Raw genomic sequence first — 14,680 nt, 5'->3', positions numbered from 1 at the left:
AGGAAGCAGCCCCTTTCATATGAGATGTAATTTCTGTTCGTTTTAAGTTTTGATGTCGCTCCTTACTTTCAGTTAAAAAAACTTCTATCAATGCATGTTTTGATTTTGGCTCTCCGCAGAGGAATAATTAAAACGAAGTTTGTATATTAATTTTTTTGGCTAAATGGCTTTTTCACAGTTTTGATCGAATGATTTTGAGAAAAAAAAGCGGGGGAGGAAGCCTAGTTGCCCTCCGAATTTTCGGTTACTTAAAAAGGCAACTAGAACTTTTAATTTTTTACGAATGTTTTTATTAGTAAAAGATATAAGTAACTTATAAATTAGCCTACATAACGAACTTTTGTATTCTCATGTTTTATTACATATATCAGGGGGTTCACTCCCTCGTTAGTACCTCACTTTTTACACCAAAGCTTAAATTTTGTCCCAATTCATTAAGAATGACCCCTGAAGCACAAAAGCAGTAGAATAAATAGTTGAAATTACTAAATATACTTTAGCGTAAAGAGCGAGGTATTAGGAGGAGGTGAGCATTGTTTTTTTTTAAATAATGCTAGAAAATCCTGCGCTCCCTTCAGGGAAATTTTCTTCCCCGTGATAAATTCCTCGATGGAAAGTTCCTCCAGCATATCCCCCTCTTCTCAACCCCTCCCCCAACCAAAAAATCCCCGTGAAAACGTCTGTAACACTTCCCAATAACCATGACTATATGTAAGCACTGGTCAAAGTTTGTAACTTGTAGCCCCTCCCACGAGGACTGTGGGGGAGTAAGTCGTCCCCAAAGACATTAGTTATAAAGACATAGACATAGTTATATAGGTATATAGTTAAAGACATAGTTATAAGGTTTTTCGACTACGCTCAATAAAATGGCTATCTCAGAATTGTGATCCGTTGACTCTGGAAAAATAATTAGTGTGGGAGGGGGCCTAGGTGCCCTCAAACTTTTTGGTCACTTAAAAATGGCACTAGAACTTTTCATTTCCGTTTGAATAAGCCTTCTTGCAACATTCTAGGACCACTGGCTCGACAAGATCACCCCTGGGAAAAAAAGCGACCCAAACAAATAAACACGCATACGTGATCTGCCTTCTTGCAAAAAATACAAAATTCCACATTTATGTAGATAGGAGCTTGAAACTCCTATAATAGGGTTCTCTGATAGGCTGAATCTGATGGCGTGATTTTCATTACGATTCTATGACTTTTAGGGGGTGTTTCCCCTATTTTCCAAATAAGGCAAATTTTCTCAGGCTCGTAATTTTTGATGGGTAAGACTAAACTTGATGAAACTTATATATTTAAAATCAGCATTATAATGTGATTCTTTTGATGTAGCTACTGGTATCAAGATTCCATTTTTCAGAGTTTTGGTTACTATTGAGCCGGGTCGCTCCTTACTACAGTTCGTTACCACGAACTGTTTGATATACCAGCAGTTACTCGTCAAGCAAATACCCTGATAGTGATGTCCCGATAATTGGCAAACACAGTTTGCCAGCAAAAGGGTATTATTTGGTTTAATCCTACTCGACTTCAATTGTTCTTGATTAGTAAAGCAACCTCATCTGCCTGGCAGCCAGATCCTACACAGGAATAAATTCAAGCAGTAGACTATTTTTTATTGATTAGAAGCGGAACTTCCCGGTAGCTGCAGCTCGTCTTACTCATCCATCTTAAAACATTTAGAGCAGACCAGTATTTACTCGCTTGGGCAATTATCCTGATGATGGCAGTCCAATGTACACCATGGAAAAATACTTCGGCAGTGAACCTACAGCAAAAAGCCACGAGTCCACTAGATATTCTCTGTTCTTCCTTATACGGAAACGCCATTTGCATGGCAGCCAGATGCCACACAGGGACGAATTCAAGGAGCAGATTCTATCTTGGTATTCATTAAAAGCGGAGTTCGGCGGTTACTGTTACTCTCCTCGATCATTCCTCTGAAAAATCAGGAGCATACCAGTGGTTTCAAGTCTCTATTCAGGGAATTAACGTCGATCTTTTTTTTTAATCGTATTAACCTTTAAATTCTTAAGTTCAAACAAAAATGCTTTTACTTTCCACTAGGTATTATTTATATTCATGAACAATTGAAAAGTTGAGCAATTGAACAAACAGTAGGTTGCATGGCAGCCAGATGCCACACAGGGACAAATTCAAGGAGCAGATTCTATCTTGGTATTGATAAAAAAGCGGAGTTCGGCGGTTACTGTTACTCTCCTCGATCATTCCTCTGAAAAATCAGGAGCATACCAGTGGTTTCAAGTCTCTATTCAGGGAATTAACGTCGATCTTTTTTTAATCGTATTAACCTTTAAATTCTTAAGTTCAAACAAAAATACTTTTACTTTCCACTTGGTATTATTTATATTCATGAACAATTGAAAAGTTGAGCAATTAAACAAACAGTAGGTTGTACGAAAAGTGTGTTTCAATCCCGCTTTCTAGAGCTATAATGAGAGAAAGTTTGAGATGGCAAGGGCACGTTCTGCGGATGAAGAATGACATATTGTCGAAGATTGCGCTTTTCAGCCACCCGTCTAGGGCTAAAAAAATCAGGTCGTCCTTGGATGGGGTGGGAGGATGTTTTAAGGAAATATTTAAGGGGAATGGGAAATCCCTGTGAGGGTGTAAAGAGGGAGGCTTTAAATAGATTGGGATGGAGGTGGAGCGTGCGTAGCTGTGTCGGCCTCAGGCGGCTTAGTGCTGCTGTGAGTTTTTAGTAGTAGTAGTAGTAGTAGTAGTAGTAGTAGTAGTAGTAGTAGTAGTAGTAGTAGTAGTAGTAGTAGTAGTAGTAGTAGTAGTAGTAGTAACATTGTAAAATTTAACCACAAAATTAAGCCCACCTCAAATATTTAGGGTCATTCATTTATCGCATCATTTAAGTTTTAAAGATGGTTTAAAAGTGCGAAAACTAAAGGTTTATCAGCCAAATTGCCGGCACCATATAAAATTAAGTTTAAGATACTAAAGAACGTTCTTTTACATCACTAGTAAATCCTCTCCCCCCCCCACCAAAAACAATCCGAAAATAGTAGAATAATAGAATCGACTTTAATATTTTTAATGACTACCAAAAATTAGGCAGATATAAGTGAAGGAGCCTGCAGTACAGTGCACGCAATTTGCCGACCTGAACTATTTAGAATGATTTTGGCGTCTTTTAAGTTTTAAGATTACTATTTACGCAATAAGTACATACTTTAACTCTTTACACCATTCTTTCGTTTCCAATTTTTTTTTATGGCAAATCTTCCTCAAAAGTTCAGAATTTACGACAAAAGACGGCAGGATTCTGCCGATGCCTTTCAGAAAAACTCTGTGCTTTGTAAGTCGAGATTCGAGTGATTGTATGAGTTGGTCCACGAATGGGATGACAACGGAGACTCAATAGTAAAATTCTATGTGCTTTTCTGCCGGGATATCATGTTTGGATGTTGACGACATTTCTCATGACATGGCAATGGTGATTTCCAGTTCTTGGCATATGCAGGTGACTTCCAAAAACAGCTGGCCGAACTTCTCCCCCGCCTTATTTCGTGTATATTGAAACATTTCTGTCACACTTTCGACACACTGAATGCACATAGCCATATCGATGTTTTCTGACTGCAGCATCTTAGACAAATTCAATGTGTACTCCAGAAACAAATCCCATCACAATAAGGGCTGCTATATCGTCAAAGCTAAGGATGTTATCGAGCAGACTTCTAGCTTTTGACGACACCACAGAGTCCCCATTTGTCTCTGTGTCTTCTAGGACCTTAAAGATCGGAACAACTAACTGATTTGATATCTGTATCGCATCGTGTCTTTCGACCCATCGAGTTTCGCACACTCCTTTCAGATTGACTTCATTGTAAGTTTTTAAGACAGTGCTTCGCTTGGCACTGAAGTGAATGAAATTAACCGTTTCACGGATAAGCATCATATAGTGCTTAAAATCAGGGATCTTGCCCGAGTCCGTCAATACAAGTTCAAGGAGTGGGTGACACAGTGAACATACTTAGCGAGTGGATGTGTTCGAGATACAAGTCTGTGCTCCTGACAAATGCCCGCTCATGTTTTCAGCCCCATCATACTCTTGTCCCCTGCATAGTTTCATATCGAGACCAGGTTTCTTCATTCGACTTAGGATAAATTGACAGACTTTCGCCTCACAAGTCTTCAACAACAGCAAACTTGACAAACTCTTCCCTGATGTGAAAAGTTTCGCTGTCCAAAAGTCAAACCCCTAGAGCCATCTGTTCCTGCCTTGATATGTCGGTTATCTTGTCCGCCAGGATGATGAAAAACGGGCCGACTTCACTTGATCAACAATCTTTGTAGTAATGAGCTGTCAACAAATATCAATTATTCAGAATCCTTGTCCTCACGCAGTGCAAGTCCTTACCGTCTACACAACCGTATTGTTTCTATGATGAGACGAATCCGTTTTCTGTTTATTTCTATTTCATCTCTTTTCTGAGCATTCAAGACTTCCACTATAGAGGACTTTTGCCTGCTCACTGTTGCCAGAAGACTTTTTTCCCCAAACAACATATTATTTACGGTAGGAGTTTGACTGATGTTTAAAAAATCATTCAGGGCATTCTTCCAATTCACGCGAGGCTCCATAAAAGGCTATCCTAAATTTTGATGAGAACCTCTTCCAGCTTGATCACAAGCAAACAAAGTAAAATATTTGCGGAAACACCCCTTTTTCATTGAAGAAAATACTAGCCAAGCGTACTTATCCATCCAGCTAACTTGAAACTTCCTTGTTTTTGATCTTGTGACATGAACTGGGAAACGATAGTCTTTGTTTGGTTTAATCGCTACATTTCCAGGGGAAGGCTCGGACCCCGAGCCCCCCGCCTCCTGCGTACGTGCCTGATCCAGACTGTAGCTAGAAAACACCTTTGGGAATACTTAATTACTGACAAGGGAAAAGGTTTGAATTTTAGCTCTAAGGTAACGATAAAAGCTCTGTTGCTATTCAGCTTCACTAAAACTCCACCTTCACACAAAAAACATGTCCCCATGCTTGATTCTCACCAAATCAAAAGAAGACAAGCGCCTTTCCTATGAATCTTGCAACATTCGGTATGACACGCCTTTCAATCTCACACATAGTTTTCTCAGAAAAACTATTATTCAATAATATGATTCCCCATATACGATCAAAATCTCTAAAATCGCAATCTGGTCAATTTTGCAGCGAAAAACTTGAAAAAAAAAAAAACTTCGATTGTACACGAAAACCTGCAGTGCATATGATAAAATTTCAAAAGGATGGTGGTGATGCTTCAAGCCAGGAAGTGCAATGGGGGTTTAGGGGCCAGCTATCCTGTGCCTTCATACACCCTTCCTGTTTTCCTTCCCCGGATTTCTTCAGGTACCCATTTAGAGCCATCTTTGGCTGAGCTTACACAGTCACGCCACTGACCTTCGTTCCAATCATATAACCAACGAGGTTTTACCAAAGTAAAAACTAAATCCTAATCTTCAAAGTTGTTGGACTTAGCTGCAACTTCTGAACGAGCTGTAATAACAACAGATTTTCGCTTTATTCTCGTCAGAGAAACTTTAATGGATTAATAAATTTAATTGACCGGAATATTCACTTGCAGTTTCATTACATACCAATTAAAATTACTTTTCCTTCAATTCAAAAATCTTGACTTTTCGTCTGTTACCCAAAGTCAAGTTCTTTACTTCATTAAAAAAGTATGTTTTATCCAATAAAAGTAAAGAAAAGATTACGAAACTTAAAACAGGCAGAAAGCATCATGTGTATGATAGTGCGTTCTAATATATTGATATGTTGCAATATTAAATGCCAGAAATGGGCACTTTTCTACTGTATGCTTTTGTGTGCTGCTTATAAAAGTCGCTAGACTAAATTTTGAAATTTTCATTTGAATTTTATTTCGATAAACCACGACTACTGGTTTGATACAAAAAAAATTATTATTAAACAGACACCCATGTGTGATAATTCTTCTAAAAAAGAAAAAAAAAATCATATTTTTGTAGATGGTAGTTTTCAAATTCTCATACATCTTGAACCAAGATGTTCAACCAAGACCTCATAATTTTCACCAAGATCACACTTTTTTTTGGTGGAGCATGTTTAGCACAATGTATCGAAAATAATTAAAATTTTATTTTCCTTGTTGCTTTTGATGAATAAATTTAGAATTACAGGATTTTATATATTTAGAATCCATATTAAAAGTGAATTCTGCTGAACCTTGAATTACAGTAAAAATTTACTTTCTTTTTATAAGAGTCACACTTTGATTAGAGTTTTGATTCTACGATCAGTTCTCTAAAACGAGAAGGAAGCTACCATTCTCCCCTAGATTGCTGTTGCAGAAGTATCCACAGAATACTCCTTCCATTGTTGCAGGAGTATTCGCAGAACAATGCTTCAGGAATTATAATAACCCCTTACAAAGTGGAAAACTCTAAGAAAGGTAGAGTCTAAGTTGTTATTACCACGAGTCACTCTTCGTTTATACCCACGAGTCACTCTTCATTTGTACTTCGTTACCACTAACTATTTGATCCATGATTCCCTCCTACACATAGTTTTGATTCTAGTCTCTTTGTACTAGAAGCGCATTTTAGAAAGCTATGTGGAAATATGTTTTCCTTATAAAGATAAAACTTAATAAGAGAGAAAGTGGATGAAACTTAGCGCAGAACGGCTCTTATATATCGATCTTGAGTTAGAAAGCATTCTCGGTAACAAAAGATAAGACTTAATAAAAAATAGAAAGAGAACAAATGCGAAAAAAACAGAACAACATATAGGCTGTTTCCCAACTGGTGTTGGTGGCATTTCCGACAACTTGATGAACACTTGGAAACAAAAGATAAAGATGAAAACTGCCAATTTATATATGTAAATTGAAACATATAGAAACAAAAGATATATAGATATATAGAAACAAAAGATAAAGATAAAACTGCCAATATATATATATAGATAAATTGAAATATATGGAAACAAAAGATATATACATATATATATATATATATATATATATATATATATATATATATATATATATATATATATCGGCAATAAAAATTTTATTGCCGATTATATTAGCCGATTTTATTGTATACATTCATGTTGAATAGTGCTCCGATGTTTACCCTTTTCTAATTTTTTCATGCATTGCCGTCTGTCGTTATTTACAAGTGTTGACAATTAATCCATATCCTGTCATAACCCTTTAGATTCGTTAATACATTTGAAAAATAGAAATACATTTGAAAATGGAATTCTAAAATAGGTTTTTCTAAATTTTTCATCCCTGTTGCAACTAGACATTTAGGCTAAAATTTGGTGACAATCTTTTTTGGCTCAGTATGATAGCAGAATTTTTATTTCTTTTATCATAAACATCAAGTGCCATATTTGTAACTACAGAAGGCTAAACAATCATCGATGAAGCATTTTAGCACAAAGAGCGAGTTGTTGAGGTAAGGAGGGCCCTTTCATATACGAAATAATTTCTGTTCATTTTAAGTTTTAATATCGCTACTTACTTTCAGTTAAAAAAACGTATTGTTTTATTTAATGAATGATCTAAGCTACTAACTTATTCAGTTATACCAACTGAATGAATAAGTTGGTACTGCTTTCTTGCTGCAGATAACTATCAGCAAAAAGAACATAATGAGACAACTATCAACAAAATCCAATGGCAGAAGAGATCTGAGATTATATTTAAAAAAAAAAATAAAAAAAAATTGCAAAGCTGGAACGTAATAAGACAACTATCAATAAAATCGACCAATGGCAGAAGAGATCTGAGATTATATTTGCGAAAAAAAAAAAAAAAAAACAGTTGCAAAGCTGGAACATTATGAAACAACTATCCGTAAAGTCGATTTATGGCAGAAGAGGTCTGAAACTTTATTTGAGAAGAAAATCAGTCATCTAAGCTATTAACTTATTCAGTTATCCCAACTGAACGAATAAGTAGGTACTGCTTTCTTGTTGAATATAACTATCTGCAGCAAGAATATTACGAGACGACTATCACCAAAGTCAAACAATGGCAGAAGAGATCTGGCGTTTTCATTGCAAGATAGCAAAAACAAAACAGAGTTGCCAAGCTGGAACTCACTTCTTTTGTTAGAAGCAAGCCAACTATATGGACGTAATAACGTGAGAGACGATAAAATTTTTCTCGTTAATTATTTTTAATGCTTGCACAAAAAATATAAATTATTTGTTAGAGATGATCTCCGTAATCAATAAACTTTAATTCTTGTCGGAGCAATCACAGTCTTTGCAATGAAATGTATAAAAATGTATGGAATGAAATGTATAGTCTTTGCAGTCTATGTAAATGAAATGTAAAGTTTTAACTTTGCAAATGCTCTAAGCTGTTAGACAAAAACAAACGAAACAAATTTTTAAAGGGTTACGACTATTGTCCAAAAGCATACCAAACGCAACCCACTAATAACTGAATATTAAATTGACAATTAGTTATTATTGATAATTGATTTTTAAAATTTGCTATATTTTTTCATAATTGATAATTTTGATAACTGGTTATTATTTTATCTAAGTCAAGAGTTCTTCGTGGACTTTTCCGACCATCGAAAAATAAAATATACGAACTTTTTGACCAAATGTTGTTCATTACGGCCAATCTCGGAAAGAGATTCCTCCAACCTAGACCCCAAAAATATTTCCTTTCTGCTATTTTAGTACAGGCTAATCATGTAGATCCTGAGCAGAACATTAGCGATTTTTCTTCTTCAACAAAAAAAAAAACATTAATTTGTCAAGAAACTACGCTGTATTGCCATTTTACAGTATGATTGCAGTCTGAGAACAAACACAGATAGAACAATCCTGAGAACAAACAGAGATAGAACACCTGAGATATATAGATATAAAGTTCTCAGAACACCTGAGAACAAACACAGATAGAACAATCAGAAGCAGAAGTCCAATACCAATGAACTAAAACTTTGACTTTTAACAGACAGCGTGCATTAAGAAACTACACTGCATTTCAGTTTTCCAATATGATCATTTGTCAAGGTCAACAAGTGACAAGTTCAGCCTCTTCTTTCTTTCTTATTGTCTTAAACATAGCTCTCGCTTTATGGGGATAATTAAAATCTCTTCTTCTCATTTGATTATCAATAGAAAAAAGACTTTTACTATTCAAATACTACGTTGCACTAAGAAAGTACGTTGTATTGCCATTTTCCACTATGATAACATGTCGAGATTAGAAAGTGACAAGTCCACCTTTTTCTTTCTTTCTTATTGTCTTAAACATAGCTCTCGCTTTATAGGGATAATTAAAATCTCTTCTTCTCATTTGATTATCAATAGAAAAAAGACTTTTACTATTCAAATACTACGTTGCATTAAGAAAGTACGTTGTATTGCCATTTTCCACTATGATAACATGTCGAGATTAGAAAGTGACAAGTCCACCTTTTTCTTTCTTTCTTATTGTCTTAAACATAGCTCTCGCTTTATGGGGGTAACTAAGATCTCTTCTTCTCATTTGATTATCAATAGAAAAAAGACTCTTACTATTCAAATACTACGTTGCATTAAGAAAGTACGTGGTATTACCATTTTCCACTATGATAACATGTCGAGATTAGAAAGTGACAAGTCCACCTTTTTCTTTCTTTCTTATCGTCTTAAACATAGCTCTCGCTTTATGGGGGTAACTAAAATCTCTTCTTCTCATTTGATTATCAATAGAAAAAAGACTCTTACTATTCAAATACTACGTTGCATTAAGAAAGTACGTTGTATTACCATTTTCCCCTATGATAACATGTTGAGATTAGAAAGTGACAAGTCCACCTTTTTCTTTCTTTCTTATTGTCTTAAACATAGCTCTCGCTTTATGGGGGTAACTAAAATCTCTTCTTCTCATTTGATTATCAATAGAAAAAAGACTTTTACTATTCAAATACTACGTTGCATTAAGAAAGTACGTTGTATTGCCATTTTCCACTATGATAACATGTCGAGATTAGAAAGTGACAAGTCCACCTTTTTCTTTCTTTCTTATTGTCTTAAACATAGCTCTCGCTTTATGGGGATAATTAAAATCTCTTCTTCTCATTTGATTATCAATAGAAAAAAGACTTTTACTATTCAAATACTACGTTGCATTAGGAAAGTACGTTGTATTGCCATTTTCCACTATGATAACATGTCGAGATTAGAAAGTAACAAGTCCACCTTTTTCTTTCTTTCTTATTGTCTTAAACATAGCTCTCGGTTTATGGGGATCTCTTCTTCTCATTTGATTATCAATAAAAAAAAAGACTTTTACTATTCAAATACTACGTTGCATTAAGAAAGTACGTTGTATTGCCATTTTCCACTATGATAACATGTCGAGATTAGAAAGTGACAAGTCCACCTTTTTCTTTCTTTCTTATTGTCTTAAACATAGCTCTCGCTTTATGGGGGTAACTAAAATCTCTTCTTCTCATTTGATTATCAATAGAAAAAAGACTCTTACTATTCAAATACTACGTTGCATTAAGAAAGTACGTGGTATTACCATTTTCCACTATGATAACATGTCGAGATTAGAAAGTGACAAGTCCACCTTTTTCTTTCTTTCTTATCGTCTTAAACATAGCTCTCGCTTTATGGGGGTAACTAAAATCTCTTCTTCTCATTTGATTATCAATAGAAAAAAGACTCTTACTATTCAAATACTACGTTGCATTAAGAAAGTACGTTGTATTGCTATTTTCCACTATGATAACATGTTGAGATTAGAAAGTAACAAGTCCACCTTTTTCTTTCTTTCTTATTGTCTTAAACATAGCTCTCGCTTTATGGGGATAATTAAAATCTCTTCTTCTCATTTGATTATCAATAGAAAAAAGACTTTTACTATTCAAATACTACGTTGCATTAGGAAAGTACGTTGTATTGCCATTTTCCACTATGATAACATGTCGAGATTAGAAAGTAACAAGTCCACCTTTTTCTTTCTTTCTTATTGTCTTAAACATAGCTCTCGGTTTATGGGGATCTCTTCTTCTCATTTGATTATCAATAGAAAAAAGACTTTTACTATTCAAATACTACGTTACATTAAGAAAGTACGTTGTATTGCCATTTTCCACTATGATAACATGTCGAGATTAGAAAGTGACAAGTCCACCTTTTTCTTTCTTTCTTATTGTCTTAAACATAGCTCTCGCTTTATGGGGGTAACTAAAATCTCTTCTTCTCATTTGATTATCAATAGAAAAAAGACTCTTACTATTCAAATACTACGTTGCATTAAGAAAGTACGTTGTATTACCATTTTCCACTATGATAACATGTCGAGATTAGAAAGTGACAAGTCCACCTTTTTCTTTCTTTCTTATTGTCTTAAACATAGCTCTCGCTTTATGGGGGTAACTAAAATCTCTTCTTCTCATTTGATTATCAATAGAAAAAAGACTTTGACTATTCAAATACTACGTTGCATTAAGAAAGTACGTTGTATTGCTATTTTCCACTATGATAACATGTTGAGAACAGAAAGTGACAAGTCCATCTTTTTCTTTCTTTCTTATTGTCTTAAAAACAGCTCTCGCTTTATGGGGGTAACTAAAATCTCTTCTTTTTATTTAATTACCAATAGAAAAAAGATTTTTAATGTTCAAATACTACGTTGCATTAAGAAAGTACGTTGTATTGCCATTTTCCAATATGATAACATGTCAAAATTAGAGTGACAAACCCAAATCTTTCTTCTGTTTGCTGATCTACACATGACTTTTCATTAGCTTTCGCAGTAGAAGAGTGTGTCGAAATCAGCAAGTGACAAGTCCAGCTTTTTCTTTCTTTCTTATTGTCTTACACATAGCTCTCGCTTTATGGAGATAACTAAAATCTCTGATCTATAAGGCTTTCCATTTGCTCTCGCAGTAGAAGGGTGTATCGAGATCAGCAAGTGACAAGCTCATCTTTTTCTTTTTTTACCGACATACACGTAGGTCTTCATTAGCTCTAGTTTTAGGGAGGTTGCGAAAATTTCTCCTTTTCATTTGATTATCAGCGGAACAAGGACTTTTTTCAAACAATACGTTGCATTAAGAGACTACATTGACTTGCAATTTCCCAATATGATCATTTATCAAGAATAAAGACAAACCCTCTCCTTTTTTCCGATACATACCTGGCTTTTCATTAGCTCTTGAAGTAAAGAGGCTGCAGAAATTCCTTCTTTTCATTTGATTAACAATGTTAGAAGGGCTAATGACTTAAGGGCATTTTAAGGCAAATGTTAGAAGGGCTAATGACTTTAGGGCATTTTAAGGCAAATGTTAGAAGGGGTTTGACTTTTCAAATACTCTGAAGCCTACTAGTTGTCATTCATATTCTTATATAATATTTGTATCTGCTGGTAGCCTCCACTTTTAAAGGTCTTTTTAAATATAATGTAGATAGTCATGATCACAATACAAGACATGTGTAATATAACTTATGAGTCTGGGAGTACCTAGGATTATCTAGAAGTACTTATGATTCTAGAGTTCCATTTAGGCATTCTTTCGTAATTAGTCGTTATGGACCTCTTGTATGGCTTAATATTGTCTAATTACGTAAAAAAAGCTTCTAATCTTTCTCCTTCAAAATATACAGTCAGACATACGCATAAGGTATGCAAATGATGAATAGCAAGTAACCCATGTCTTATTAAAAAAAAGTCACCAGGAAAAATTTGTTTAAAACAAAAATTATTTATTCTTATTGCAATTTTATCTTAGCTTTGATTTTTAATCAGTAACTTGGGTGAAACAGAAACTAAGAAATATGGAAGCTACCGTAAAATTAAGTAATTCATTTTACCCTAATTTTTGTCCTTATTTTTTATAGTTCTAATTTTTGAAAGCGGCATCAATGTAGAGATTTATACCTGGCGGAGGGGTCCCATGCTTTGGGAGGAGAACAAGTTAGTCTTAAACACCAGAAAACCAACAAATTCTGCCAAAACAAATAGGAAAATATTCGTAAAATATCGATATGGGGGGAGTGGTTAAAAATCTATCCCCTGGTAATTTAAATAATCTAAAATTGATTTGAATTTAGTTTTGAAGTAATTAGAGCACGACTTCCTATTAGCAACGAAGAGAAAAAGTCCAAACCTAAAAGAACAAGAGCAACAGGTTGATCTTTCCCTGCTGACGCGGGAAGTTCCTCTGACCAATCAACGAAACTGTAGCCCGATTGAAGAAAGTACGCCAGGCAGCTGTTCCATTGGTGAGATGTCTCAGAAATCAATCTGCAACCAAAACGTATATTAAACGTGTAAAGAAAAAACGTACTATACATGGTCCCGTAAAAGCTGAAAAAGACCCTCTATTTCTTTCTGCAACGGTAGTTTTTCGTCGGGTCTTTCCAGTTTAGTAACTTCTCTCTCTCTCCTTTGTTTTTATTTTTCATGTTTTCTATTTTCCTATTGTTTCACCTTTTTAGAATTCTTTCCCAACTGATATCTGTCTCTCCTATTCTTTTTCTCCTATTATTAGGAATCTTCTTAACTTTTAAAGTCTTTGTTTATTTGCCTTTTTTTCTGATATTCTAATGTCAACTTCGTCTTTCCTGTTTCTCTACTTTCTTGGTTTCTACTTATTTCTATTATTGTAATTACTACCAGTTTTTGTTTTACTGTATACTAGTTTTTATTCTCCTTCATCTTTATTTCATATGTATTGTTTGCCTTAGGGTATTGTTTATGGTTCTTTTAGTGTTCGATTATTGTGTTGTATGGCCCATAACAAGCAAAGCTTCTTAGACCGAATAACATTTTTACTTTTGTAATAGTGTTTTAGTATTAATAAAATGATTGATGATTGATTGATCTGTAAGATTAAAAGACTATGTTCTTACTACTTATTTATCTTTAATACAGCTTATGTATTATGAGGATGTATATGTATATGGATATGTATATGTATATGGAGGATGTATATGTATATGAGGCTACAAAAAAGGGTGTTTTTATTTAAAATACAAAAAGAGGAAGTTTCTTTGCATCTGAGGGCAAATAAATCTTGAGGCATGGGGCCAATACTCTCCCCCATGGAAAAAATGAGCCATGGAAACAAGAAACAAGGTTTCTTGCTTTTACCTATAACGACTTGAGAGAAGACCTCTGTTTGAATTGAAGCTGTATCTCTGGACTTCAAATATTTTGCGTCAGGATTTAAAGTCTTCATAAAGATATTTTTAGATCATTTGATGGATGACCAACAAAGTGAATACGATATTGTTGAAACATTACACAAATTTGATGACATTTTTGGTCGACACATTTTTAAGGGAAAACTGGACCTAAGCGAAGGGGTATAGCCCCCCAGTCTTCTGGATCTGCCCTGTTCCCATATTAACAAGTAACCAGCAAATAGGAGATTCGAAATATTGTAGATTGTAGAAATATAGTCGTGATGGGATGATGAATCAAAATGAGGAGAATGAGCTGACGAAACACTTTTGTGACGAAACACTGAACAATGACAGCGTGAAAGTGAGGAAAGAGTGAAGCAATTTCGAACTGAAATTCTGCAAAAAAAATTGTACGTTAAGTTAATTCAACGTGCTGCTTTTGACTTTTTAGAAAGTTAGTGACAAGTGCTTCAAACACTTGCAAAAAAGAACACAAAT

The 14,680-nt window shown here is 34.6% G+C and overlaps 1 protein-coding gene across 3 annotated transcripts in view; it reads right to left on the bottom strand.

Moving 5' to 3' along the window:
• LOC136032299 (pre-mRNA-processing factor 39-like) overlaps positions 1-14,680 on the bottom strand; it is a 180,412-nt gene that overhangs the window by 16,079 nt on the left and 149,653 nt on the right. For all 3 annotated transcript variants that reach the window (XM_065712581.1, XM_065712583.1, XM_065712582.1), the window contains one exon: positions 13,162-13,298. In XM_065712581.1, coding sequence (XP_065568653.1) covers positions 13,162-13,298 — 137 coding nt within the window. The remainder of the gene's footprint in view (positions 1-13,161; positions 13,299-14,680) is intronic.

The sequence above is a fragment of the Artemia franciscana genome, chromosome 10 (assembly GCF_032884065.1).
Source record: "Artemia franciscana chromosome 10, ASM3288406v1, whole genome shotgun sequence".
Classification (NCBI taxonomy): Eukaryota; Metazoa; Arthropoda; class Branchiopoda; order Anostraca; family Artemiidae; genus Artemia; species Artemia franciscana.
This window is presented reverse-complemented; position numbering and strand designations above follow the sequence as displayed.